This window comes from Oncorhynchus mykiss, chromosome 31 (genome assembly GCF_013265735.2).
Source record: "Oncorhynchus mykiss isolate Arlee chromosome 31, USDA_OmykA_1.1, whole genome shotgun sequence".
In the NCBI taxonomy this organism is placed as follows: Eukaryota; Metazoa; Chordata; class Actinopteri; order Salmoniformes; family Salmonidae; genus Oncorhynchus; species Oncorhynchus mykiss.
This window is the reverse complement of record NC_050571.1, coordinates 17,465,770-17,492,586: the sequence shown is the minus strand read 5'-3', so window position 1 is coordinate 17,492,586 and position 26,817 is coordinate 17,465,770. Positions and strand designations below refer to the sequence as shown.

Genomic DNA, 26,817 nt, shown 5'->3' with positions numbered 1-26,817 from the left:
CGAGTTACTGGTGATTTGTTTCTAAATTGTTAAAAATCCTGCCTGAAGAGCTTTTATTCGTCTTATCAACACTAGATGGCGATAGAGCTTCATATTGGGCACTGGTCTGTGGAGTGTCGTCAAATGTCCTGTTCACCATACCATTCATGTGATTTATTTAACACCAAACAGAACAACGCAGCTTTTCAAAAATGTATCTGATGAAACCTACATTTTTCTTTTCTTTTTCTGTCTTTTCCAGGTTTCCTGTCCCAGTGAAGCGCTCTCACCCTCATGGCCCTGACCCTAAGATCAAAGCCCCTGAACCAGTCATCTCCCAGATCATCGACAAACTCAAACACATCAACCAGGTGGTCTGCTTGTGTGTGTGTGTGTGCGTTTATGCGTTTGTGGGTACATTCATATATGTTTATGCTCAGGTCAGTCAAAACAGGCTGTTGATGGAGGGCACATGTGTGGCCCCTACCCCTGGGCCTAGCCCCTACCCCTGAGCCTAGCCCCTACCCCTGAGCCTAGCCCCTACCCCTGAGCCTGGCCCTTACCCCTGGGCCTAGCCCCTACCCCTGAGTCTGGTCCCTACCCCTGAGCCTAGTCCCTACCCCTGGGCCTAGCCCCTACCCCTGAGCCTGGCCCCTATCAATGAGCCTGGCCCCTACCCCTGAGCCTAGCCCCTACCCCTGAGTCTGGTCCCTACCCCTGAGCCTGGCACCTACTCCTGAACCTGGACCTTACCCCTGGGCCTCGCCCCTATCCCTGAGCCTGGCCCTTACCCCTGGGCCTAGCCCCTACCCCTGGGCCTAGCCTCTACCCTACCCCTTGTTCATATGGAATGCAGGTTACTCTGTTGAACTATCTGGTTCTGACCCAGCCATATGGAATACAGGTTACTCTGTAGAACTATCTGGTTCTGACTCAGCCATATGGAATGCAGGTTACTCTGTAGAACTATCTGGTTCTGACTCAGCCATATGGAATGCAGGTTACTCTGTAGAACTATCTGGTTCTGACCCAGCCATATGGAATACAGGTTAGTCTGTAGAACTATCTGGTTCTGACCCAGCCATATGGAATACAGGTTACTCTGTAGAACTATCTGGTTCTTACCCAGCCATATGGAATACAGGTTACTCTGTAGAACTATCTGGTTCTGACCCAGCCATATGGAATACAGGTTACTCTGTAGAACTATCTGGTTCTGACCCAGCCATATGGAATACAGGTTACTCTGTAGAACTATCTGGTTCTGACCCAGCCATATGGAATACAGGTTACTCTGTAGAACTATCTGGTTCTGACCCAGCCATATGGAATACAGGTTACTCTGAAGAACTATCTGGTTCTGACCCAGCCATATGGAATGCAGGTTACTCTGTAGAACTATCTGGTTCTGACCCAGCCATATGGAATACAGGTTACTCTGTAGAACTATCTGGTTCTGACCCAGCCATATGGAATACAGGTTACTCTGCAGCTACAGTTGAAGTCAGAAGTTTACATACAGGGAAATACATTTAAACTCAGTTTTTCACAAATCCTGACATTTAATCCTCGTAAAAAGTCCCTGTTTTATGTCAGTTAGGATCACCACTTTATTGTAAAAATGTGAAATGTCAGAATAATAGTAGAGAGAATGATTTTATTTCAGCTTTTATTTATTTCATCACATTCCCAGTGGGTCAGAAGTTTACATGCACTCAATTAGTATTTGGTAGCATTGCCTCTAAATTGTTTAACTTGGGTCAAACGTTTTGGGTAGCCTTAGAGACATCATAACATAGAGACATAAGGGGACATCAGGTCATAAAGACATCAGGTCATAGATACATCAGGGGACATCAGGTCATAGATACATCAGGGGACATCAGGTCATAGAGACATCAGGTCATAGAGACATCAGATCATAGAGACATCAGCACATAGAGACATCAGGACATAGATACATCAGGTCATTGAGACATCAGCACATAGAGACATCAGGACATAGAGACATCAGGGCATAGAGACATCAGGGCATAGAGACATCAGTACATAGAGACATCAGCACATAGAGACATCAGGACATAGAGACATCAGGTCATAGAGACATCATGTCATAGAGACATCATCACATAGAGACATCAGCACATAGAGACATCAGGTCATTGAGACATCAGCACATAGAGACATCAGGACATAGAGACATCAGGGCATAGAGACATCAGGGCATAGAGACATCAGTACATAGAGACATCAGCACATAGAAACATCAGGGCATAGAGACATCAGCACATAGAGACATCAGGGCATAGAGACATCAGCACATAGAGACATCAGGACATAGAGACATCAGGACATAGAGACATCAGTACATAGAGACATCAGCACATAGAGACATCAGGACATAGAGACTTCAGGGCATAGAGACATCAGCACATAGAGACATCAGGGCATAGAGACATCAGCACATAGAGACATCAGGACATAGAGACATCAGGTCATAGAGACATCAGGTCATAGAGACATCAGTACATAGAGACATCAGCACATAGAGACATCAGCACATAGAGACATCAGGACATAGAGATATCAGGGCATATAGACATCAGTACATAGAGACATCAGGGCATAAAGACATCAGATCATAGAGACATCAGCACATAGAGACATCAGGACATAGATACATCAGGGGACATCAGGTCATAGAGACATCATGTCATAGAGACATCATCACATAGAGACATCAGCACATAGAGACATCAGGTCATAGAGACATCAGCACATAGAGACATCAGGGCATAGAGACATCAGGACATAGAGACATCAGGGCATAGAGACATCAGCACATAGAGACATCAGGACATAGAGACATCAGGACATAGAGACATCAGCACATAGAGACATCAGGACATAGAGACATCAGGTCATAGAGACATCAGGTCATAGAGACATCAGTACATAGAGACATCAGCACATAGAGACATCAGCACATAGAGACATCAGCACATAGAGACATCAGGACATAGAGATATCAGGGCATAGAGACATCAGTACATAGAGACACCAGGGCATAAAGACATCAGCACATAGAGACATCAGGACATAGAGACATCAGTACATAGAGACATCAGCACATAGAGATATCAGGGCATATAGACATCAGGGCACACCGGGACATAGAGACATTAAGACATAGAGACACCAGGACATATATACATCAGGGGACATCAGGACATAGATACATCAAGGGACATCATGACATAGAGACATACGCACATAGAGACATCAGGACATAGAGACATCAGGACATAGAGACATCAGAACATAGAGACATCAGGGGACATCAGGTCATAGAGACATCAGCACATAGAGACATCAGCACATAGAGACACCAGCACATAGAGACATCAGCACATAGAGACATCAGTACATAGAGACATCAGCACATAGAGACATCAGTACATAGAGACATCAGTACATAGAGACATCAGGGGACATCAGCACATAGAGACATCAGGGGACATCAGGTCATAGAGACATCAGCACATAGAGACATCAGCACATAGAGACATCAGTACATAGAGACATCAGGGGACATCAGCACATAGAGACATCAGCACATAGAGACATCAGGACATGGATACATCAGGACATAGATGCATCAGGACATAGAGACATCGGGACATATAGACATCAGGACAAAGAGACATCAGGACATGGATACATCAGGGCATAGATGCATCAGGACATAGAGACATCAGGACATGGATACATCAGGACATAGATACATCAGGACATGAAAACATCAGGACATAGAGACATCAGGACATGGATACATCAGGACATAGAGGCATTAGGACATGGCTACATCAGGACATGGACACATCAGGACATAGAGACATCAGGACATGGACACATCAGGACATAGAGACATCAGGACATGGACACATCAGGACATGTACACATCAGGACATAGAGACATCAGGACATGGACACATCAGGACATAGAGACATCAAGACATAGAGACATCAGGGCATAGATGCATCAGGACATAGAGACATCAGGACATAGAGACATCAGGACATGGATACATTAGGACATGGATACATCAGGACATAGATGCATCGGGACATAGAGACATCGGGACATATAGACATCAGGACAAAGAGACATCAGGACATGGATACATCAGGGCATAGATGCATCAGGACATAGAGACATCAGGACATAGAGACATCAGGACATGGACACATCAGCACATAGAGACATCAGCACATAGAGACATCAGGACATAGAGACATCAAGACATAGAGACATCAAGACATGGAGACATCAAGACATAGAGACATCAAGACATGGAGACATCAGGTCATGGAGACATCAAGACATGGAGACATCAGGACATGGAGACATCAGGACATAGAGACATCAGGACATAGAGACATCAGGACATAGGGACATCAGGACATAGGGACATCAGGACATGGAGACATCAGGACATAGAAACATCAGGACATAGAAACATCAGGACATAGAAACATCAGGACATAGAAACATCAGGACATAGGGACATCAGGACATAGGGACATAGGGACATCAGGACATAGGGACATCAGGACATAGGGACATCAGGACATAGAGACATCAGGACATAGAGACATCAGGACATAGGGACATCAGGACATAGAAACATCAGGACATAGAGACATCAGGACATAGGGACATCAGGACATGGAGACATCAGGACATAGGGACATCAGGACATGGAGACATCAGGACATGGATACATCAGGGCATAGATGCATCAGGACATAGAGACATCAGGACATGGAGACATCAGGACATAGAAACATCAGGACATAGGGACATCAGGGCATAGAGACATCAGGACATAGGGACATCAGGACATGGACACATCAGGACATCGGGACATCAGGACATAGAGACATTAGGACATGGAGACATCAGGACATGGACACATCAGGACATCGGGACATCAGGACATGGAGACATGTTTCAACACAGAATTCAAAACATTGCTCATAGAAACACATTACTATTGGATAGACATTCTTACATACCTATTAAAAAAAACAAAATATTGTACATTGCTCAATTTTTGCACAACATCTTACGATCATTTAGGTCACTGCTACCTGGACTATTCTGATAGTGTGGGGATCAAAGTTTTTGTGACGGGCAACAGGACCAGCTCTACCATCATCACACTGACTAAGGCTCTGCTGTCTGTCATCAAGGCCCCCTACATACCAACTGTTCCTCCGTTTCCATGACAACCCACCTCAGAGGGAGCCGAGGGTGCTAACAGGTGCCCGCCCATACCCTCCCAGTCTGACTCAGTAGCTAGTTGGTTGTATCAGCCAATGAGATCTGTGTTCTCCCTGGTTGTTGTTGTAAGGTTCTGGCTGTTGACATGCAGGACTGAACCCCCCTCTGCTTCTACAGGGAGCCCAGGTCAGGTCAGCTTCCCTCTGTGTGTGTGTGTGTGTGTGTGTGTGTGTGTGTGTGTGTGTGTGTGTGTGTGTGTGTGTGTGTGTGTGTGTGTGTGTATGTGTGTGTGTGTGTGTGTGTGTGTGTGTGTGTGTGTGTGTGTGTGTGTGTGTGCGTGTGTGCGTGTGCGTGCGTGTGCGTGCGTGATTGCGTCGATCAGAGGGGCTAGTGCTTGTGTGCTGAAGGCCTGTCTCAATGGATTACTGTATCTCTCTCCTGTTCAAACAAACTGGGAAAGGACATGTAAGGAGGAACTGTGCCCCCTCTCTTCCCCAGCTCAAGCCCCTCAAAGGGGAGGGTGTGGGAGTGGGGGGATCCACCTCAGGGAGACGCTGTAATTTTCTCAATTACTTTTTCTGCATTACCTCATGCACACTTAGTCCCTCCCCTGAGGAGAGGATAGATTTTTGGTTGTGAGATTTCAGTGCTCCCCCACCCCCTCCTACTCTCAGTCCTGTCTCTCTCTCTCAAAGCTCTCTCTCTCAAAGCTGTCTCTCTGTCATTCTCTCTCGGAGCTCCATAGAGCTCCGAGACAAGATTGTGTCGAGGCACAGATCTGGGGAAGGTACCAAAAAATGTCTGCAGCGTTGAAGGTCCCCAAGAACACAGTGGCCTCCATCATCCCAGAGCTGGCCGCCCAGCCAAACTGAGCAAATGGGGGAGAAGGGCCTTGGTCAGGGAGGTGACCAGGAACCCGATGGTCACTCTGTCAGAGCTCCAGAGTTCCTCTCTGGAGATGGGAGAACCTTCAAGAAGGACAACCATCTCTGCAGTACTCCACCAATCAGGCCTTTATGGTAGAGGGGCCAGATGGAAGCCACTCTTCAGTAAAAGGCACATGACAGCCCACCTGGAATTTGCCAAAAGAAACCTAAAGACTCTCAGACCATGAGAAACAAGATTCTCTGGTCTGATTAAACCAAGATTGAACTATTTGGCCTGAATGCCAAGCGTCACGTCTGGAGGAAACCTGGCACCATCCCTACGGTGAAGCATGGTGCTGGCAGCATCATGCTGTGGGGAAGTTTTTCAGCCGCAGGGACTTGGAGACCAGTGAGGATCAAGGGAAAGATGAACAGAGCAAAGTACAGAGAGATCATTGATGAAACTCTGCTCCAGAGCTCTCAGGACCTCAGGCTGGGGCGAAGGTTCACCTTCCAACAGGACAATGACCCTAATCACACAGTCAAGACAACGCAGGAGTGGTTTCGGGACAAGTCTCTGAATGTCCTTGAGTCATCCAGCCAGAGCCCAGTTATACAGTAACTCTGTCAGCTTATAGACTGTAACTATGGTCTGGTGTTATACAGTTACTCTGTCAGCTTATAGACTATAACCAGAGTCTGGTGTTATACAGTTACTCTGTCAGCTTATAGACTATAACCAGGGTCTGGTGTTATACAGTTACTCTGTCAGCTTATAGACTATAACCAGGGTCTGGTGTTATACAGTTACTCTGTCAGCTTATAGACTATAACCAGGGTCTGGTGTTATACAGTTACTCTGTCAGCTTATAGACTATAACCAGGGTCTGGTGTTATACAGTTACTCTGTCAGCTTATAGACTATAACCAGGGTCTGGTGTTATACAGTTACTCTGTCAGCTTATAGACTATAACCAGGGTCTGGTGTTATACAGTAACTCTGTCAGCTTATAGACTGTAACTAGGGTCTGGTGTTATACAGTTACTCTGTCAGCTTATAGACTATAACCAGAGTCTGGTGTTATACAGTTACTCTGTCAGCTTATAGACTATAACCAGGGTCTGGTGTTATACAGTTACTCTGTCAGCTTATAGACTATAACCAGGGTCTGGTGTTATACAGTTACTCTGTCAGCTTATAGACTATAACCAGGGTCTGGTGTTATACAGTTACTCTGTCAGCTTATAGACTATAACCAGAGTCTGGTGTTATACAGTTACTCTGTCAGCTTATAGACTATAACCAGGGTCTGGTGTTATACAGTAACTCTGTCAGCTTATAGACTATAACCAGGGTCTGGTGTTATACAGTTACTCTGTCAGCTTATAGACTATAACCAGGGTCTGGTGTTATACAGTTACTCTGTCAGCTTATAGACTATAACCAGGGTCTGGTGTTATACAGTAACTCTGTCAGCTTATAGACTGTAACTAGGGTCTGGTGTTATACAGTTACTCTGTCAGCTTATAGACTATAACCAGAGTCTGGTGTTATACAGTTACTCTGTCAGTTTATAGACTATAACCAGGGTCTGGTGTTATACAGTTACTCTGTCAGCTTATAGACTATAACCAGGGTCTGGTGTTATACAGTTACTCTGTCAGCTTATAGACTATAACCAGGGTCTGGTGTTATACAGTTACTCTGTCAGCTTATAGACTATAACCAGAGTCTGGTGTTATACAGTTACTCTGTCAGCTTATAGACTATAACCAGGGTCTGGTGTTATACAGTTACTCTGTCAGCTTATAGACTATAACCAGGGTCTGGTGTTATACAGTAACTCTGTCAGCTTATAGACTATAACCAGGGTCTGGTGTTATTCAGTTACTCTGTCAGCTTATAGACTATAACTAGGAACTGGTGTTATACAGTTACTCTGTCAGATTATAGACTATAACCAGGGTCTGGTGTTATACAGTAACTCTGTCAGCTTATAGACTATAACCAGGGTCTGGTGTTATACAGTTACTCTGTCAGCTTATAGACTATAACCAGGGTCTGGTGTTATACAGTTACTCTGTCAGCTTATAGACTATAACCAGGGTCTGGTGTTATACAGTAACTCTGTCAGCTTATAGACTGTAACTAGGGTCTGGTGTTATACAGTTACTCTGTCAGCTTATAGACTATAACCAGAGTCTGGTGTTATACAGTTACTCTGTCAGCTTATAGACTATAACCAGGGTCTGGTGTTATACAGTTACTCTGTCAGCTTATAGACTATAACCAGGGTCTGGTGTTATACAGTTACTCTGTCAGCTTATAGACTATAACCAGGGTCTGGTGTTATACAGTTACTCTGTCAGCTTATAGACTATAACCAGAGTCTGGTGTTATACAGTTACTCTGTCAGCTTATAGACTATAACCAGGGTCTGGTGTTATACAGTTACTCTGTCAGCTTATAGACTATAACCAGGGTCTGGTGTTATACAGTTACTCTGTCAGCTTATAGACTATAACCAGGGTCTGGTGTTATACAGTTACTCTGTCAGCTTATAGACTATAACTAGGAACTGGTGTTATACAGTAACTCTGTCAGCTTATAGACTATAACCAGGGTCTGGTGTTATTCAGTTACTCTGTCAGCTTATAGACTATAACTAGGAACTGGTGTTATACAGTAACTCTGTCAGCTTATAGACTATAACCAGGGTCTGGTGTTATACAGTTACTCTGTCAGTTTATAGACTATAACCAGGGTCTGGTGTTATACAGTTACTCTGTCAGCTTATAGACTATAACCAGGGTCTGGTGTTATACAGTTACTCTGTCAGCTTATAGACTATAACCAGGGTCTGGTGTTATACAGTTACTCTGTCAGCTTATAGACTATAACCAGAGTCTGGTGTTATACAGTTACTCTGTCAGCTTATAGACTATAACCAGGGTCTGGTGTTATACAGTTAGTCTGTCAGCTTATAGACTATAACCAGGGTCTGGTGTTATACAGTTACTCTGTCAGCTTATAGACTATAACCAGGGTCTGGTGTTATACAGTTACTCTGTCAGCTTATAGACTATAACTAGGAACTGGTGTTATACAGTAACTCTGTCAGCTTATAGACTATAACCAGGGTCTGGTGTTATACAGTTACTCTGTCAGGTTATAGACTATAACCAGGGTCTGGTGTTATTCAGTTACTCTGTCAGCTTATAGACTATAACTAGGAACTGGTGTTATACAGTTACTCTGTCAGATTATAGACTATAACCAGGGTCTGGTGTTATACAGTAACTCTGTCAGCTTATAGACTATAACCAGGGTCTGGTGTTATACAGTTACTCTGTCAGCTTATAGACTATAACCAGGGTCTGGTGTTATACAGTTACTCTGTCAGCTTATAGACTATAACCAGGGTCTGGTGTTATACAGTAACTCTGTCATCTTATAGACTGTAACTAGGGTCTGGTGTTATACAGTTACTCTGTCAGCTTATAGACTATAACCAGAGTCTGGTGTTATACAGTTACTCTGTCAGCTTATAGACTATAACCAGGGTCTGGTGTTATACAGTTACTCTGTCAGCTTATAGACTATAACCAGGGTCTGGTGTTATACAGTTACTCTGTCAGCTTATAGACTATAACCAGGGTCTGGTGTTATACAGTTACTCTGTCAGCTTATAGACTATAACCAGAGTCTGGTGTTATACAGTTACTCTGTCAGCTTATAGACTATAACCAGGGTCTGGTGTTATACAGTTACTCTGTCAGCTTATAGACTATAACCAGGGTCTGGTGTTATACAGTTACTCTGTCAGCTTATAGACTATAACCAGGGTCTGGTGTTATACAGTTACTCTGTCAGCTTATAGACTATAACTAGGAACTGGTGTTATACAGTAACTCTGTCAGCTTATAGACTATAACCAGGGTCTGGTGTTATTCAGTTACTCTGTCAGCTTATAGACTATAACTAGGAACTGGTGTTATACAGTTACTCTGTCAGCTTATAGACTATAACCAGGGTCTGGTGTTATACAGTTACTCTGTCAGCTTATAGACTATAACCAGGGTCTGGTGTTATACAGTTACTCTGTCAGCTTATAGACTATAACCAGGGCCCGGTGTTCTGTTCTGTACCTGGTTTTGTTTTGTTCAGTTCTGTTATGTCCCTTGATCTGTTCTGTTCTGTACCTGATTTTGTTATGTTCCTGGTTCTGTTATGTCCCTGGTTCTGTTCTGTTATGTTCCTGGTTGTTATGTCCCTGGTTCTGTTCTGTTATGTCCCTTGTTCTTTTCTGTTATGTCCCTGGTTCTGTTCTGTTATGTCCCTGATTCTGTAATGTCCCTGGTTCTGTTCTGTTATGTCCCTGGTTCTGTTCTGTTATGTTCCTGGTTCTGTTCTGTTCTGTACCTGGTTTTGTTATGTTCCTGGTTCTGTTATGTCCCTGGTTCTGTTCTGTTATGTCCCTGGTTATGTTCTGTTATGTCCCTGATTCTGTAATGTCCCTGGTTCTGTTCTGTTATGTCCCTTGTTCTGTTTTGCTATGTCCCTGGTTCTGTTCTGTTCTGTACCTGGTTTTGTTATGTTCCTGGTTCTGTTATGTCCCTGGTTCTGTTCTGTTATGTCCCTGGTTCTGTTTTGCTATGTCCCTTTTTCTGTTCTGTTCTTTTATGTTCCTGGTTTTGTTCTTTTCTGTTCTTTTATGTTCCTGGTTTTGTTCTGTTCTGTTCTGCCCCTGGTTCTGTTCTGTTATGTCATTGGTTTTGTTCTGTTATGTTCCTGGTTCTGTTCTGTTATGTACCTGGTTCTGTTCTGTTCTGTTATGTCCATGGTTCTGTTCTGTTCTGTTATGTCCATGGTTCTGTTCTGTTATTTACCTGGTTCTGTTCTGTTATGTACCTGGTTCTGTTCTGTTATGTCCATGGTTCTGTTCTGTTCTGTTATGTCCATGGTTCTGTTCTGTTATGTACCTGGTTCTGTTCTGTTATGTCCATGGTTCTGTTCTGTTCTGTTATGTCCATGGTTCTGTTCTGTTATGTACCTGGTTCTGTTCTGTTATGTACCTGGTTCTGTTCTGTTATGTTCCTGGTTCTATTCTGTTATGTCCATGGTTCTGTTCTGTTATGTCGATGGTTCTGTTCTGTTATGTCCATGGTTCTGTTCTGTTCTGTTATGTCCATGGTTCTGTTCTGTTATGTACCTGGTTCTGTTCTGTTATGTACCTGGTTCTGTTCTGTTATGTCCATGGTTCTGTTCTGTTATGTCCCTGGTCCTGTTCTGTTATGTACCTGGTTCTGTTCTGTTATGTCCATGGTTCTGTTCTGTTATGTACCTGGTTCTGTTCTGTTATATACCTGGTTCTGTTCTGTTATGTACCTGGTTCTGTTCTGTTATGTCCAGTGTTCTGTTCTGTTATGTACCTGGTTATGTTCTGTTATGTCCATGGTTCTGTTCTGTTATGTACCTGGTTCTGTTCTGTCCCTTTTTCTGTTCTGTTCTTTTATGTTCCTGGTTTTGTTCTGTTCTGTTCTGCCCCTGGTTCTGTTCTGTTATGTACCTGGTTCTGTTCTGTCCATTTTTCTGTTCTGTTCTTTTATGTTCCTGGTTTTGTTCTGTTCTGTTCTGCCCCTGGTTCTGTTCTGTTATGTCATTGGTTTTGTTCTGTTATGTTCCTGGTTCTGTTCTGTTATGTCCATGGTTCTGTTCTGTTATGCCCCTGGTTCTGTTCTGTTATGTTCCTGGTTCTGTTCTGTTATGTTCCTGGTTCTGTTCTGTTATGTCCATGGTTCTGTTCTGTTCTGTTATGTCCCTGGTTCTGTTCTGTTATGTTCCTGGTTCTGTTCTGTCCCTTTTTCTGTTCTGTTCTGTTCTGCCACTGGATCTGTTCCGTTATGTCCCTGATTCTGTTCTGTTGTACATAGTTCTGTTCTGTCCCTGTTTGTGTGTGAAACCGTAGTGCCGTGTGATATTATTATTAGTAAGAGGGGATCTCTACGATGACTCTGTCATGTTAAGTTAGCAGAATCAATCTTTCTAGCCAAGAGCCATTCCAAAAGTATTCACTCCTCCTAACCTCCCATTAGAGTAACTCTGCTATAGGGGCTGACTGAGGTTGTGTCCCAAATGGCACCCTATTCCTTAATAGCTCTGCTATTGTCCCATGTTTCTCTTTGTGGGCTCTGGTCAAAGGTAGTGCACTATAAAGAAAATAGGGTTCCATTTGGGATACAGGACGAGATTCTCTCCTCCAGCCAGGGTAGGATGGGTCCCCTCCACAGAGCCCACTTCCCCTCAGCGTTTCTGTCCTCCTCAGAGCCCACATCCCCACAGCGTTTCTCTCCTCCACAGAGCCCAATTCCCCACAGCGTTTCTCTCCTCCACAGAGCCCAATTCCCCACAGCGTTTCTCTCCTCCACAGAGCCCACTTCCCCATAGCGTTTCTCTCCTCTACAGAGCCCACTTCCCCACAGCGTTTCTCTCCTCTACAGAGCCCACTTCCCCCACAGCGTTTCTCTCCTCTACAGAGCCCACTTCCCCACAGCGTTTCTCTCTTCTTCAGAGCCCACTTCCCCACAGCGTTTCTCTCCTCTACAGAGCCCACTTCCCCACAGCGTTTCTCTCCTCTACAGAGCCCACTTCCCCACAGCGTTTCTCTCCTCTACAGAGCCCACTTCCCCACAGCGTTTCTCTCCTCCACAGAGCCCACTTCCCCACAGCGTTTCTATCCTCTACAGAGCCCACTTCCCCACAGCGTTTCTCTCCTCCACAGAGCCCACTTCCCCACAGCGTTTCTCTCCTCTACAGAGCCCACTTCCCCACAGCGTTTCTCTCCTCTACAGAGCCCACTTCCCCACAGCGTTTCTCTCCTCCACAGAGCCCACTTCCCCATAGCGTTTCTCTCCTCTACAGAGCCCACTTCCCCACAGCGTTTCTCTCCTCTACAGAGCCCACTTCCCCCACAGCGTTTCTCTCCTCCACAGAGCCCACTTCCCCACAGCGTTTCTCTCCTCTACAGAGCCCACTTCCCCCACAGCGTTTCTCTCCTCCACAGAGCCCACTTCCCCACAGCGTTTCTCTCCTCTTCAGAGCCCACTTCCCCACAGCGTTTCTCTCTTCTTCAGAGCCCACTTCCCCACAGCGTTTCTCTCCTCTACAGAGCCCACTTCCCCCACAGCGTTTCTCTCCTCTACAGAGCCCACTTCCCCCACAGCGTTTCTCTCCTCTACAGAGCCCACTTCCCCACAGCGTTTCTCTCCTCTACAGAGCCCACTTCCCCACAGCGTTTCTCTCCTCTACAGAGCCCACTTCCCCACAGCGTTTCTCTCCTCCACTCTCTAAGTGCTCCGTGACTCCAGCCGTGCGCAACGGAAATGTGTCATTTCTCACTTTGTCAGTATGTGGATATACAGAGAGGGCCTGGCATGGACTCTCAGTCTGCGTTCCTCAGCGCCAGCTAAACTAAACATAGAAAAAACACAAAGCCTTCCCTCCCTGAGCTTATAAAACAAGCCTTTCTCACGCCTAAAGCGCCTGATGTCATGGCTAGAAGCAGCCAAGTTTGAAACGAGTTGGGCTGTATAAATGGATGGAGAGGAATTACTTTATACTTAGGTTATACCTCTTTGACTTGGGGTACGTCCTAAATGGCACCCTATTCCATATTTAGTGCATTACTTTTGACCAGGGCCTATAGGGGTCTCTGGTTAAAAGTAGTGCATTATATAGGCAATAGAATTCCATTTGAGATGCTGAGTTGGAATCTCTCTTGGCGCCAAACCGGATAGGAACCCATATATAGCTGTTCCCTACACAGCTGTCTATTCCTCTGTGAGCCATGTCTAGTACATGTTATGCGTATGTTTGATGGTGTGTACTTAGGCTGTGACAGAGTAGAGAGAAATGGAATAAACCAGCACATCTCAGGCTCTCAGCATATCCTGCGACCTACACCGTATCTGTCTGCTTCCCAAATGCCACCCTATTCCCTACATAGTGCACTACTTTTGACCAGAGCCCTATGGGGTCAGTGATGCAACAGGTGATGCATCTTGTGCAATCTCACGTCCAATGATGAGTAGACTAATTCCATTTGTGGAGGAATCTAGATCAGTTGAGTTAATATTTATCTGTTTTTACGCGTTGGCATGTTTATATATATGTATTCTTCCACTGTGCTCATATCGAGTTAGAAATCTGTACTTATAATAGTTCCTAAATAAGATTAGAATATTTTCAATATTTGAGTGATACTTTTTTTTCTTCCGGAGATGGTTTATTTTTCAAAAATACCATCTGTTGAATTTCCCAGAGTATCAGGTTTCTGCTGTGAACAAGTCATCTCATAGGGAATGCTTGATCGCTAGTAGCAAAAAATAGAGCAATTATGTGATTGGTCTTTGATTATGCAGCGTTTCCATCTTATTCGTCAGATGAGTTTTCCATTTGGAAGGTCAGAACTCTGGGGGATCATTCTGATTGGCATGAGGTTCTATGGTTCATCCAGAAGGCAACCTATACATTCATGCAAAATGATTGACACCCCATTCCCAGTTGTGAAACTCCGAAGTTTTTACACGTTTCTTACTGATCTCGCTGTGATCGTTCTCTTTCTCCCTTTTCTCCTTTTTGCTGTTCTGAATCTATCACCCTTTTTCTATTTCTGTCCTCTCATTAATTGTTCTCTGGCGTTTGTACAAGAGGCACCAGTAACATGACGATTTCCCTGTCTATTTGGGTCAATGAACAAGAGATTTTTCATCTGTCTCAGCTAGGGCTGGGGCAGTCATGAAATTCTGTCAGCACGTTATTGTCATGCAAAAGACTGCTGGTCTCACAGGTAATTGACCGTTAATTTACATAAACATGTTTAGCATCTCTAGGCCTCCACACATAGAGTGCATACGGAAAGAATTCAGACCCTTGACTTTTCCAAATTTTGTTACGTTACAGCCTTATTCAAAAATGTATTCAATAGTTTTTCCCCCTCATCAATCTACACACAATACCCCATAATGACAAAGCAAAAACTGGTTTTTAGAAATGTTTGCAAAAAACAAATAAATAAATAAATAAATGAAATATCACATTTACATTTACACCTTTTCCTCAGAACTTTGTTGAAGCACCCTTGGCAGTGATCACAGCCTTGAGTCTTCTTGGATATGACTCTACAAGCTTGGCACACCTGTATTTGGGTGGTTTCTCCCATTTTTCTCTGGAGATCCTCTTGAGCTCTGTCAGGTTGGATGGGGAGCATCGCTGCACAGCTATTTTCAGGTCTCTCCTTAGATGTTTGATTGGGTTCAAGTCCAGATTCTGGGTGGGCCACTCAAGGACATTCAGAGACTTGTCCCGAAGCCACTCCTGAGTTATCTTGACTGTGTGCTTAGATTCGTTGTCCTGTTGGAAGGTGAACCTTTGCCCCAGTCTGAGGTCGTTAGCGCTCTGGAGCAGGTTTTCATCAAGTATCTCTCTGTACTTTTCTCTGTTCATCTTTCCCTTGATCATGACTAGCCTCCCAGTCCCTGCCACTAAAAAACATTGCCACAACATGATGCTGCCACCACCATGCTTCACTAAAGGGATGGTGCCAGGTTTCCTCCAGACGTGACACTTGGTATTCAGGCCAAAGAGTTCAATTTTGGTTTCATGAGACCAGATAATCTTGTTTCTCATAGTCTGAGAGTCCTTTAACTGCCTTTTGGCAAATTCCAATTGGGCTTTTACTGATGAGTGGCTTCCGTCTGGCCACTCTACCATAAAGGCCTGATTGGTGGAGTGTTGCAGAGATGGTTGTCCTTCTGAAAGGTTCTCCCATCTCCACAGAGGAACTCTAAATCTCTGTCAGACTCATCATCGGGTTCTTTGTCATCTCCCTGATCAAGGCCCTTCTCCCCCGATTGCAAACATTTCTAAAAACCTGTGTTTCCCTTTGTCATGATGGGGTATTGTGTGTAGATTGATGAGGGAAAATGTTTAATTTAATCAATTTTAGAATAAAGCTGTAATGTAACAAAATGTGGAAAAGGTCAAGGGGTCTGAATACTTTCCGAATGCACTGTACAAGCCGCTGATGCACGGCTTTGCAACATATGCATTTTAAAAAGTCTAATTAATCAGTTGAATATACACCATCACAATACATCCATTATGTATTTTAGGCAGGTCTAAAGAAACATTATGACATTTCAGAAGAACAGAATAAGAGTTGATCTACTGTCTGCCTATGTTATCTGGCTATGAGCCATGCCATAGGCTGTATGTAGGCCATTTAGCTGACAAGATATCCTTATAAGTCCCATGCAAATATTTAATTTTATATGATTTTATAGTAAGAATAATATAATTGAACTTAGCTGAATAAAAGAGACAGGATATTATTCTGGAGTGAGAGTGTGCATATGAAGTGGCAATTTTGAGCATAAAAGTGATAATTTGAAACAGGCCCTTTAATGCTAGATTTAGAACTATTTGGCAACTTCAGTTGTGAATGAAACACATCTTAGAATGTCTTAGAAATCAAAACATATATGGGCTGCATGATGCCACTATAGACTGTTGATGATTTGAGAAAGTCCCCCAAAAAGCTTGCACTCGGTTCCTTGCTGTTCGCTCATCAAGTGATCAGACTATTCTCAATTTAATCTTGTATTCACTAACATGTAAAATGAGTTTTGATTTAGAATGGCCCATTATCAGATGGGCATGAACAGGGCCAAGATAAAAAATACATGTCATCTGTATGCACTGAATGGAGGCCACTTTCCCGCCTGTTCCTTTTTCACTCACGTCTGGTAGGCTACTCCAGTTGTTTCGCTGCGCAACAGATACAGTGGGGCAAAAAAGTATTTAGTCAGCCACCAATTGTGCAAGTTCTCCCACTTAAAAAGATGAGAGAGGCCTGTAATTTTCATCATAGGTACACTTCAACTATGACAGACAAATTGAGAAGAAAAAAATCCAGACCGAGTGAATGACCTGCAGAGAGCTGGGACCAAAGTAACAAAGCCTACCATCAGTAACACACTACGCCGCCAGGGACTCAAATCCTGCAGTGCCAGACGTGTCCCCCTGCTTAAGCCAGTACATGTCCAGGCCCGTCTGAAGTTTGCTAGAGAGCATTTGGATGATCCAGAAGAAGATTGGGAGAATGTCATATGGTCAGATGAAACCAAAATATAACGTTTTGGTAAAAACTCAACTCGTCGTGTTTGGAGGACAAAGAATGCTGAGTTGCTTCCAAAGAACACCATACCTACTGTGAAGCATGGGGGTAGAAACATCATGCTTTGGGGCTGTTTTTCTGCAAAGGGACCAGGACGACTGATCCGTGTAAAGGAAAGAATGAATGGGGCCATGTATCGTGAGATTTTGAGTGAAAAACCCCTCCATCAGCGAGGGCATTGAAGATGAAACGTGGCTGGGTCTTTCAGCATGACAATGATCCCAAACACACCGCCCAGGCAACGAAGGAGTGGCTTCGTAAGAAGCATTTCAAGGTCCTGGAGTGGCCTAGCCAGTCTCCAGATCTCAACCCCATAGAAAATCTTTGGAGGGAGATGAAAGTCTGTGTTGCCCAGCAACAGCCCCAAAACATCACTGCTCTAGAGGAGATCTGCATGGAGGAATGGGCCAAAATACCATCAACAGTGTGTGAAAACCTTGTGAAGACTTACAGAAAACGTTTGACCTCTGTCATTGCCAACAAAGGGTATATAACAAAGTATTGAGATAAACTTTTGTTATTGACCAAATACTTATTTTCCACCATAATTTGCAAATGATGTCCTTGCCGTGTCTGAATCCTGGCTCAGGAAGGCCACCAAAAATTCTGAGATTTCCATACCCAACTATAACATCTTCCGTCAAGATAGAACTGCCAAAGGGGGAGGAGTTGCAGTCTACTGCAGAGATAGCCTGCAAAGTAATGTCATACTCTCCAGGTCCATACCCAAACAGTTCGAACTACTAATTTTGAAAATTACTCTCTCCAGAAATAAGTCTCTCACTGTTGCCGCCTGCTACCGACCCCCCTCAGCTCCCAGCTGTGCCCTGGACACCATTTGTGAATTGATCGCCCCCCATCTAGCTTCAGAGTTTGTTCTGTTAGGTGACCTAAACTGGGATATGCTTAACACCCCGGCAGTCCTACAATCTAAGCTAGATGCCCTCAATCTCACTCAAATCATCAAGGAACCCACCAGGTACAACCCTAACTCTGTAAACAAGGGCACCCTCATTGACGTCATCCTGACCAACTGGCCCTCCAAATACACCTCCGCTGTCTACAACCAGGATCTCAGCGATCACTGCCTCATTGCCTGTATCCGCTACGGAGCCGCAGTCAAACGACCACCCCTCATCACTGTCAAACGCTCCCTAAAACACTTCTGTGAGCAGGCCTTTCTAATCGACCTGGCCCGGGTATCCTGGAAGGACATTGACCTCATCCCGTCAGTTGAGGATGCCTGGTCTTTCTTTAAAAGTAACTTCCTCACCATTTTAGATAAGCATGCTCCGTTCAAAAAATGCAGAACTAAGAACAGATATAGCCCCTGGTTCACTCCAGACCTGACTGCCCTCGACCAGCACAAAAACATCCTGTGGCGGACTGCGCTAACATCGAATAGTCCCCGCGATATGCAACTGTTCAGGGAAGTCAGGAACCAATACACACAGTCAGTCAGGAAAGCTAAAGCCAACTTCTTCAGGCAGAAGTTTGCATCCTGTAGCTCCAACTCCAAAAAGTTCTGGGACACTGTGAAGTCCATGGAGAACAAGAGCACCTCCTCCCAGCTGCCCACTGCACTGAGACTAGGTAACATGGTCACCACCGATAAATCCATGATTATCGAAAACTTCAACAAGCATTTCTCAACGGCTGGCCATGCCTTCCGCCTGGCTACTCCAACCTCGGACAACAGCTCCCCCCCCCCCGCAGCTACTCGCCCAAGCCTCTCCAGGTTCTCCTTTACCCAAATCCAGATAGCAGATGTCCTGAAAGAGCTGCAAAACCTGGACCCGTACAAATCAGCTGGGCTGGACAATCTGGACCCTCTATTCCTGAAACTATCCGCCGCCATTGTCGCAACCCCTATTACCAGCCTGTTCAACCTCTCTTTCATATCGTCTGAGATCCCCAAGGATTGGAAAGCTGCCGCAGTCATCCCCCTCTTCAAAGGGGGCGACACCCTGGACCCAAACTGTTACAGACCTATATCCATCCTGCCCTGCCTATCTAAGGTCTTCGAAAGCCAAGTCAACAAACAGGTCACTGACCATCTTGAATCCCACCGTACCTTCTCCGCTGTGCAATCTGGTTTCCGAGCCGGTCACGGGTGTACCTCAGCCACGCTCAAGGTACTAAACGATATCATAACCGCCATCGATAAAAGACAGTACTGTGCAGCCGTCTTCATAGACCTTGCCAAGGCTTTCGACTCTGTCAATCACCGTATTCTTATCGGCAGACTCAGTAGCCTCGGTTTTTCGGATGACTGCCTTGCCTGGTTCACCAATTACTTTGCAGACAGAGTTCAGTGTGTCAAATCGGAGGGCATGCTGTCCGGTCCTCTGGCAGTCTCTATGGGGGTGCCACAGGGTTCAATTCTCGGGCCGACTCTTTTCTCTGTATATATCAATGATGTTTCTCATGCTGCGGGCGATTCCCTGATCCACCTCTACGCAGACGACACCATTCTATATACTTCCGGCCCGTCCTTGGACACTGTGCTATCTAACCTCCAAACGAGCTTCAATGCCATACAGCACTCCTTCCGTGGCCTCCAACTGCTCTTAAACGCTAGTAAAACCAAATGCATGCTTTTCAACCGTTCGCTGCCTGCACCCGCACGCCTGACCAGCATCACCACCCTGGATGGTTCCGACCTTGAATATGTGGACATCTATAAGTACCTAGGTGTCTGGCTAGACTCTAAACTCTCCTTCCAGACCCATATCAAACATCTCCAATCGAAAATCAAATCAAGAGTCGGCTTTCTATTCCGCAACAAAGCCTCCTTCACTCACGCCGCCAAACTTACCCTAGTAAAACTGACTATCCTACCGATCCTCGACTTCGGCGACGTCATCTACAAAATTGCTTCCAACACTCTACTCAGCAAACTGGATGCAGTTTATCACAGTGCCATCCGTTTTGTCACTAAAGCACCTTCTACCACCCACCACTGCGACTTGTATGCTCTAGTCGGCTGGCCCTCGCTACATATTCGTCGCCAGACCCACTGGCTCCAGGTCATCTACAAGTCCATGCTAGGTAAAGCTCCGCCTTATCTCAGCTCACTGGTTACGATGGCAACACCCATCCGTAGCACGCGCTCCAGCAGGTGTATCTCACTGATCATCCCTAAAGCCAACACCTCATTTGGCCGCCTTTCGTTCCAGTTCTCTGCTGCCTGTGACTGGAACGAATTGCAAAAATCGCTGAAGTTGGAGACTTTTATCTCCCTCACCAACTTCAAACATCTGCTATCCGAGCAGCTAACCGATCGCTGCAGCTGTACATAGTCTATTGGTAAATAGCCCACCCATTTTCACCTACCTCATCCCCATACTGTTTTTATTTATTTATTTTTATTTTTCTGCTCTTTTGCACACCAATCTCTACCTGTACATAACCATCTGATCATTTATCACTCCAGTGTTAATCTGCATAATTGTAATTATTTGCCTACCTTCTCATGCCTTTTGCACACAATGTATATAGACTCTCTTTTTTTCTACTGTGTTATTGACTTGTTAATAGTTTACTCCATGTGTAACTCTGTGTTGTCTGTTCACACTGCTATGCCTTATCTTGGCCAGGTCGCAGTTGCAAATGAGAACTTGTTCTCAACTAGCCTACCTGGTTAAATAAAGGTGAAATAAAAATAAAAAAAAATAAAAATAAATTCATTAAAAATCCTACAATGTGATTTTCTGGATTTTTTTTCTCATTTTGTCTGTCATAGTTGAAGTGTACCTATGATGAAAATTACAGGCCTCTCTCATCTTTTTAAGTGGGAGAACTTGCACAATTGGTGGCTGACTAAATACTTTTTTGCCCCACTGTATTCTGCCTAAACTCTGTATGCCATGGGCTCTCCAACCCTGTTCCTGCAGCTACCCAGTACTCTGTATGCCATGGGCTCTCCAACCCTGTTCCTGCAGCAACCCAGTGCTTCATTTTGGAAACCAATTGAAATCTGTTTGTAAACATCAACAGTAACATGTTTTCACAAAGAAACATATTTCATTAAACTGTTGACAGCCCCTCTCTCTCCACGCTGGAGAAAGGAATGAAGGTGAGAGGGGAGGAGATGGAAACATGGTGGTGAGATATTCTGTAGCTAAAGGTAATGTGTCAGCCTATCAATTCTAAAAAAGATATATTTTTAAAAGCACTATTGCTAGGCTATTCAAAATAAAATAAAAATCCCTCTACTACTAAATCTGAATTTGTTTAATTTAGGCTAGACTAATTATGTACCAAAGATATCTTAAATCAGTATTTTATGTATGTTTTTCTGCAATATGTAATATGCGGTAGGCTTTGTATTGGGCACAATCATTCATCTAATTCAGTGTTTTTTCAGGCTTGGGCTCATGTATATGCCTATTGTTTCTGCATAAGGTCTAATATGTGTATGGGTGTTCTGAATGAATCATCACCTTATAAAGTGCTGTCTATTTCGTTGTATTAGGCTTTGAAACAACATCCACAACAACCATGTTTTACACTCAGTTTAACCTGTTGTTGAACTTCTTTCTTCAAATTGATCAATCACAGTGAGGTGAGTTTTAAAAGCATGAAACTGTTTGGAACACATGTTTGATGTGATTTTCAATTGTATTTGCAATGATGTCATAGTAGTTAGAGGGACAATAGAGCCCTGAGTACCAGGCCAATAGCAACGTGATGATCGTTAGCGAGTTTGGTACTACGAATGCATGTCCAGACTGCATGAGAGGAGATTACTATGACTCAACAGTCATGTAGAAGTTTACTGCGGTCATGACTCATGACTGCCGGTGAGGCGGTAATATGGTCACCGCAACAGCCCTATCCTCAGCCCATTCCCCTTTTCTATCTCCCTTCCTTCCTGAATGTCTCCCTTTCTCAACAGTTTGTCTCTCACTTTCCTCTCTCCTTCATTTCTTTGTTCCCTCTTTCCCTGTTCCCTGATCCCCGCCCATCCCTCGTGCTCTCTGGCTGTACAAAGTTGTGTGTGACATCCCCCTTGCCCCCTCCCCTCTCTGAGGCCCCCTCCCAGCCCCCATCCCCTCCCAGCCCCCTTCCCCTCCCAGCTTCCCAGCCTAATTGAAGCCAGGACCTGCAGGTAGGACAGGAATCCAGGATGGAAAATAAACCAGATCCCGAGCTCCACAAATTCCATCACGTAGTCTCACTTCCTCTGAGCCACAGTCCGTCACCAGAGTCCAGGCGCCGCACTCTCAACACCTCTTACACACACTCTCACAGAACACACACCTAACACACCTCACACACACACCTCACACACACAATTAGCACACCTCATACACACACTCGTAGAACACACACTTAACACACACACACACACACACACACACACATTAGCAGAACACAAAATTAGGGACAGTTAGAAATGTACTGGGGTTGTCCAAAGTAGGGGTGGGTTATCTAACTATGTGTTTTGTTTTGGGGAGGGTAGTATAGTTTTTATTGGTCACAGGGGGGGGGGGGGGGGGTAGTATGTTTTTTATTGGTCACAGGGGAGGGTAGTATGGTTTTTATTGGTCACAGGGGAGGGTAGTATGGTTTTTATTGGTCACAGGGGAGGGTAGTGTGGTTTTTATTGGTCACAGGGGACGGTAGTATAGTTTTTATTGGTCACAGGGGGGGGGGGGTAGTATGTTTTTTATTTGTCACAGGGGAGGGTAGTATGGTTTTTATTGGTCACAGGGGAGGGTAGTATGGTTTTTATTGGTCACAGGGGAGGGTAGTATGGTTTTATTGGTCACAGGGGAGGGTAGTATGGTTTTTATTGGTCACAGGGGAGGGTAGTATGTTTTTTATTGGTCACGGGGGGGGGGGGGGGGTAGTATGGTTTTTATTGGTCACAGGGGAGGGTAGTATGGTTTTTATTGGTCACAGGGGAGGGTAGTTTGGTTTTTATTGGTCACAGGGGAGGGTAGTATGGTTTTTATTGGTCACAGGGGAGGGTAGTATGGTTTTTATTGGTCACAGGGGAGGGTTGTGTGTTTTTATTGGTCACAGGGGAGGGTAGTATGGTTTTTATTTGTCACAGGGGAGGGTTGTGTGTTTTTATTGGTCACAGGGGAGGGTAGTATGGTTTTTATTGGTCACAGGGGAGGGTAGTTTGGTTTTTATTTGTCACAGGGGAGGGTAGTGTGGTTTTTATTGGTCACAGGGGAGGGTAGTATGGTTTTTATTGGTCACAGGGGAGGGTAGTATGGTTTTTATTTGTCACAGGGGAGGGTAGTGTGGTTTTTATTGGTCACAGGGGAGGGTAGTATGGTTTTTATTGGTCACAGGGGAGGGTTGTGTGTTTTTATTGGTCACAGGGGAGGGTAGTGTGGTTTTTATTGGTCACAGGGGAGGGTAGTATGGTTTTTATTGGTCACAGGGGAGGGTTGTGTGTTTTTATTGGTCACAGGGGAGGGTTGTGTGTTTTTATTGGTCACAGGGGAGGGTAGTATGGTTTTATTGGTCACAGGGGAGGGTAGTATGGTTTTTATTGGTCACAGGGGAGGGTAGTATGGTTTTATTGGTCACAGGGGAGGGTAGTATGGTTTTTATTGGTCACAGGGGAGGGTAGTATGTTTTTTATTGGTCACGGGGGGGGGGGGGGGTAGTATGTTTTTTATTGGTCACAGGGGAGGGTAGTTTGGTTTTTATTGGTCACAGGGGAGGGTAGTGTGGTTTTTATTGGTCACAGGGGAGGGTAGTATGGTTTTTATTGGTCACAGGGGAGGGTAGTATGGTTTTTATTGGTCACAGGGGAGGGTAGTGTGGTTTTTATTGGTCACAGGGTAGGGTAGTATGGTTTAATTGGTCACAGGGGAGGGTAGTATAGTTTTTATTGGTCACAGGGGGGGGGTAGTATGTTTTTTATTGGTCACAGGGGAGGGTAGTGTGGTTTTTATTGGTCACAGGGGAGGGTAGTTTGGTTTTAATTGGTCACGGGGGAGGGTAGTATGGTTTTTATTGGTCACAGGGGAGGGTTGTGTGTTTTTCCCTGATTTCCATTCACTCTTTTACAGCTTTTACTCTATATTTTCTTCCATCCTAGACACATTTCCTCATCTGCCTACATGCTCCTCCCATATATCAAGGTGTTTTGGCACTTCCCTTTGGTACTTCCCTTATGCACTATGCTTTTTTTGTTGCTAACTTTAATTATACCACAAGCCAGTATAGTCTACCAGTATAACTGTCTATCCTGCCCTCTATCCACCATAGTGACAATAGTGGTAGGTGCATCGTTTGTCCAGATCTGCAATATGCTATATAGCAATAATACCACACATAAAATCATTAAAATCTGCACCAAGTTTTAATATAACTGGAAAAGCCAAGTGCATCATTGCGCATGAAAGAACAGTGAAGACATGAGACATGCAACTCAAAAAGATCCCCTGTTGATCTTGTTGAGGGACAATACAATTATCCTACATAGACTAGCCTACAACACCACAATGCAATGAATAATTACATTATTGTTTTCAAGTGAGTACAAAATTCTACTCTAGGCTGTAAACTGCAGTGAAAATATCAGTTGAATAACAGCGCCAAATCCCTGTGATTTGATTATTTAATTTAATTTATTCCATTTGGATCCGTTGTGGGTCCACTCTGGACAGTTTATAAGGTCTAGAAAGACACAGAAGCAAGCCAGTCTGGCTGTATTTTAAGTTCTGACACTGAGATGAGCTCTCTGTTGTGGATGAACATTTTACCATGTCATCCTAATAATGTGTCTACATATGCTCTTAGCAGGCCCAGTTATTCAGGACTGAGTAACACACGCTCTCCTCCTCTCTGCTCTGAGCGGCTATTCCTCGTGCACCAAGAACCCATCGTGCTTCAATAGCCTATAGCCTAAATTTTTGTAATTGAACTTTTAAAGTGTATGAACTTTTATGTGTGGGATAAACACAATAAATCACAATGATTGAATCAATCTGATTAGGCTACTTCTAAAGTCTCCTGTAGGCTACATCTGCACGTTCGTCCAACATATAATTCCAGCATCCAAAATTTGCAGATTGTGGTGTTAAAATGGTGTATGGTGTATCACCTGAAGTCAGTGTGCTTTGCTTATTGGTTGTGGTGCATTGGCCCAGCGCACTGTTGCTGGAAGATTCATTGCATATACAGTTTATCACAAAAGTGAGTACACTCCTCACATTTTTGTAAATATTTGAGTATATATTTTCATGTGACAACACTGAAGAAATGACACTTTGCTACAATGTAAAGTAGTGAGTGTACAGCTTGTATAACAGAGTAAATTTGCTGCCCCCTCAAAATAACTCAACACACAGCCATTAATGTCTAAACTGCTGGCAACAAAAGTGAGTACACCCTTAAGTGTCAATATTTTGTGTGGCCACCATCATTTTCCAGCACTGCCTTAACTCTCTTGGGCATGGAGTTCACCAGAGCTTCACAGATTGCCACTGGAGTCCTCTTCCACTCCTCCATGACGACATCACGGAGCTGGTGGATGTTAGAGAACTTGCACTCCTCCACCTTCCGTTTGAGGATGCCCCACAGATGCTCAATAGGGTTTAGGTCTGGAGACATGCTTGGCCAGTCCATAACCTTTACCCACAGCTTCTTTAGCAAGGCAGTGGTCGTCTTGGAGGTGCGTTTGGGATCGTTATCATGTTGGAATACTGCCCTGCGGCCCAGTCTCTGAAGGGAGGGGATCATGCTCTGCTTCAGTATGTCACAGTACATGTTGGCATTCATGGTTCCCTCAATGAACTGTAGCTCCCCAGTGCCGGCAGCACTCATGCAGCCCCAGACCATGACACTCCCACCACCATGATTGACTGTAGGCAAGACACACTTGTCTTTGTACTCCTCACCTGGTTGCCGCCACACACGCTTGACACCATCTGAACCAAATACGTTTATCTTGGTCTCATCAGACCACAGGACATGGTTCCAGTAATCCATGTCCTTAGTCTGCTTGTCTTCAGCAAACTGTTTGTGGGCTTTCTTGTGCATCATCTTTAGAAGAGGCTTCCTTCTGGGACGACAGCCATGCAGACCAATTTGATGCAGTGTACGGCGTATGGTCTGAGCACTGACAGGCTGACCCCCCACCCCTTCAACCTCTGCAGCAATGCTGGCAGCACTCATACGTCTATTTCCCAAAGACAACATCTGGATATGACGCTGAGCACGTGCACTCAACTTCTTTGGTCGACCATGGCGAGGCCTGTTCTGAGTGGAACCTGTCCAGTTAAACCGCTGTATGGTCTTGGCCACCGTGCTGCAGCTCCGTTTCAGGGTCTTGGCAATCTTCTTATAGCCCAGGCCATCTTTATGTAGAGCAACAATTATTTTTTTCAGATCCTCAGAGAGTTCTTTGCCATGAGGTGCCATGTTGAACTTCCAGTGACCAGTCGTCAGTATGAGGGAGTGTGAGAGCAATGAC

At 44.6% G+C, this 26,817-nt stretch overlaps 1 protein-coding gene across 1 annotated transcript in view; it reads left to right on the top strand.

Annotated features, from left to right (window-relative positions):
* Nucleotides 1-26,817, top strand: part of gpc3 (glypican 3) — a 358,923-nt gene that overhangs the window by 216,245 nt on the left and 115,861 nt on the right. Inside the window, exon 6 of the mRNA XM_036969955.1 lies at nt 242-350. Coding sequence (XP_036825850.1) covers nt 242-350 — 109 coding nt within the window. The remainder of the gene's footprint in view (nt 1-241; nt 351-26,817) is intronic.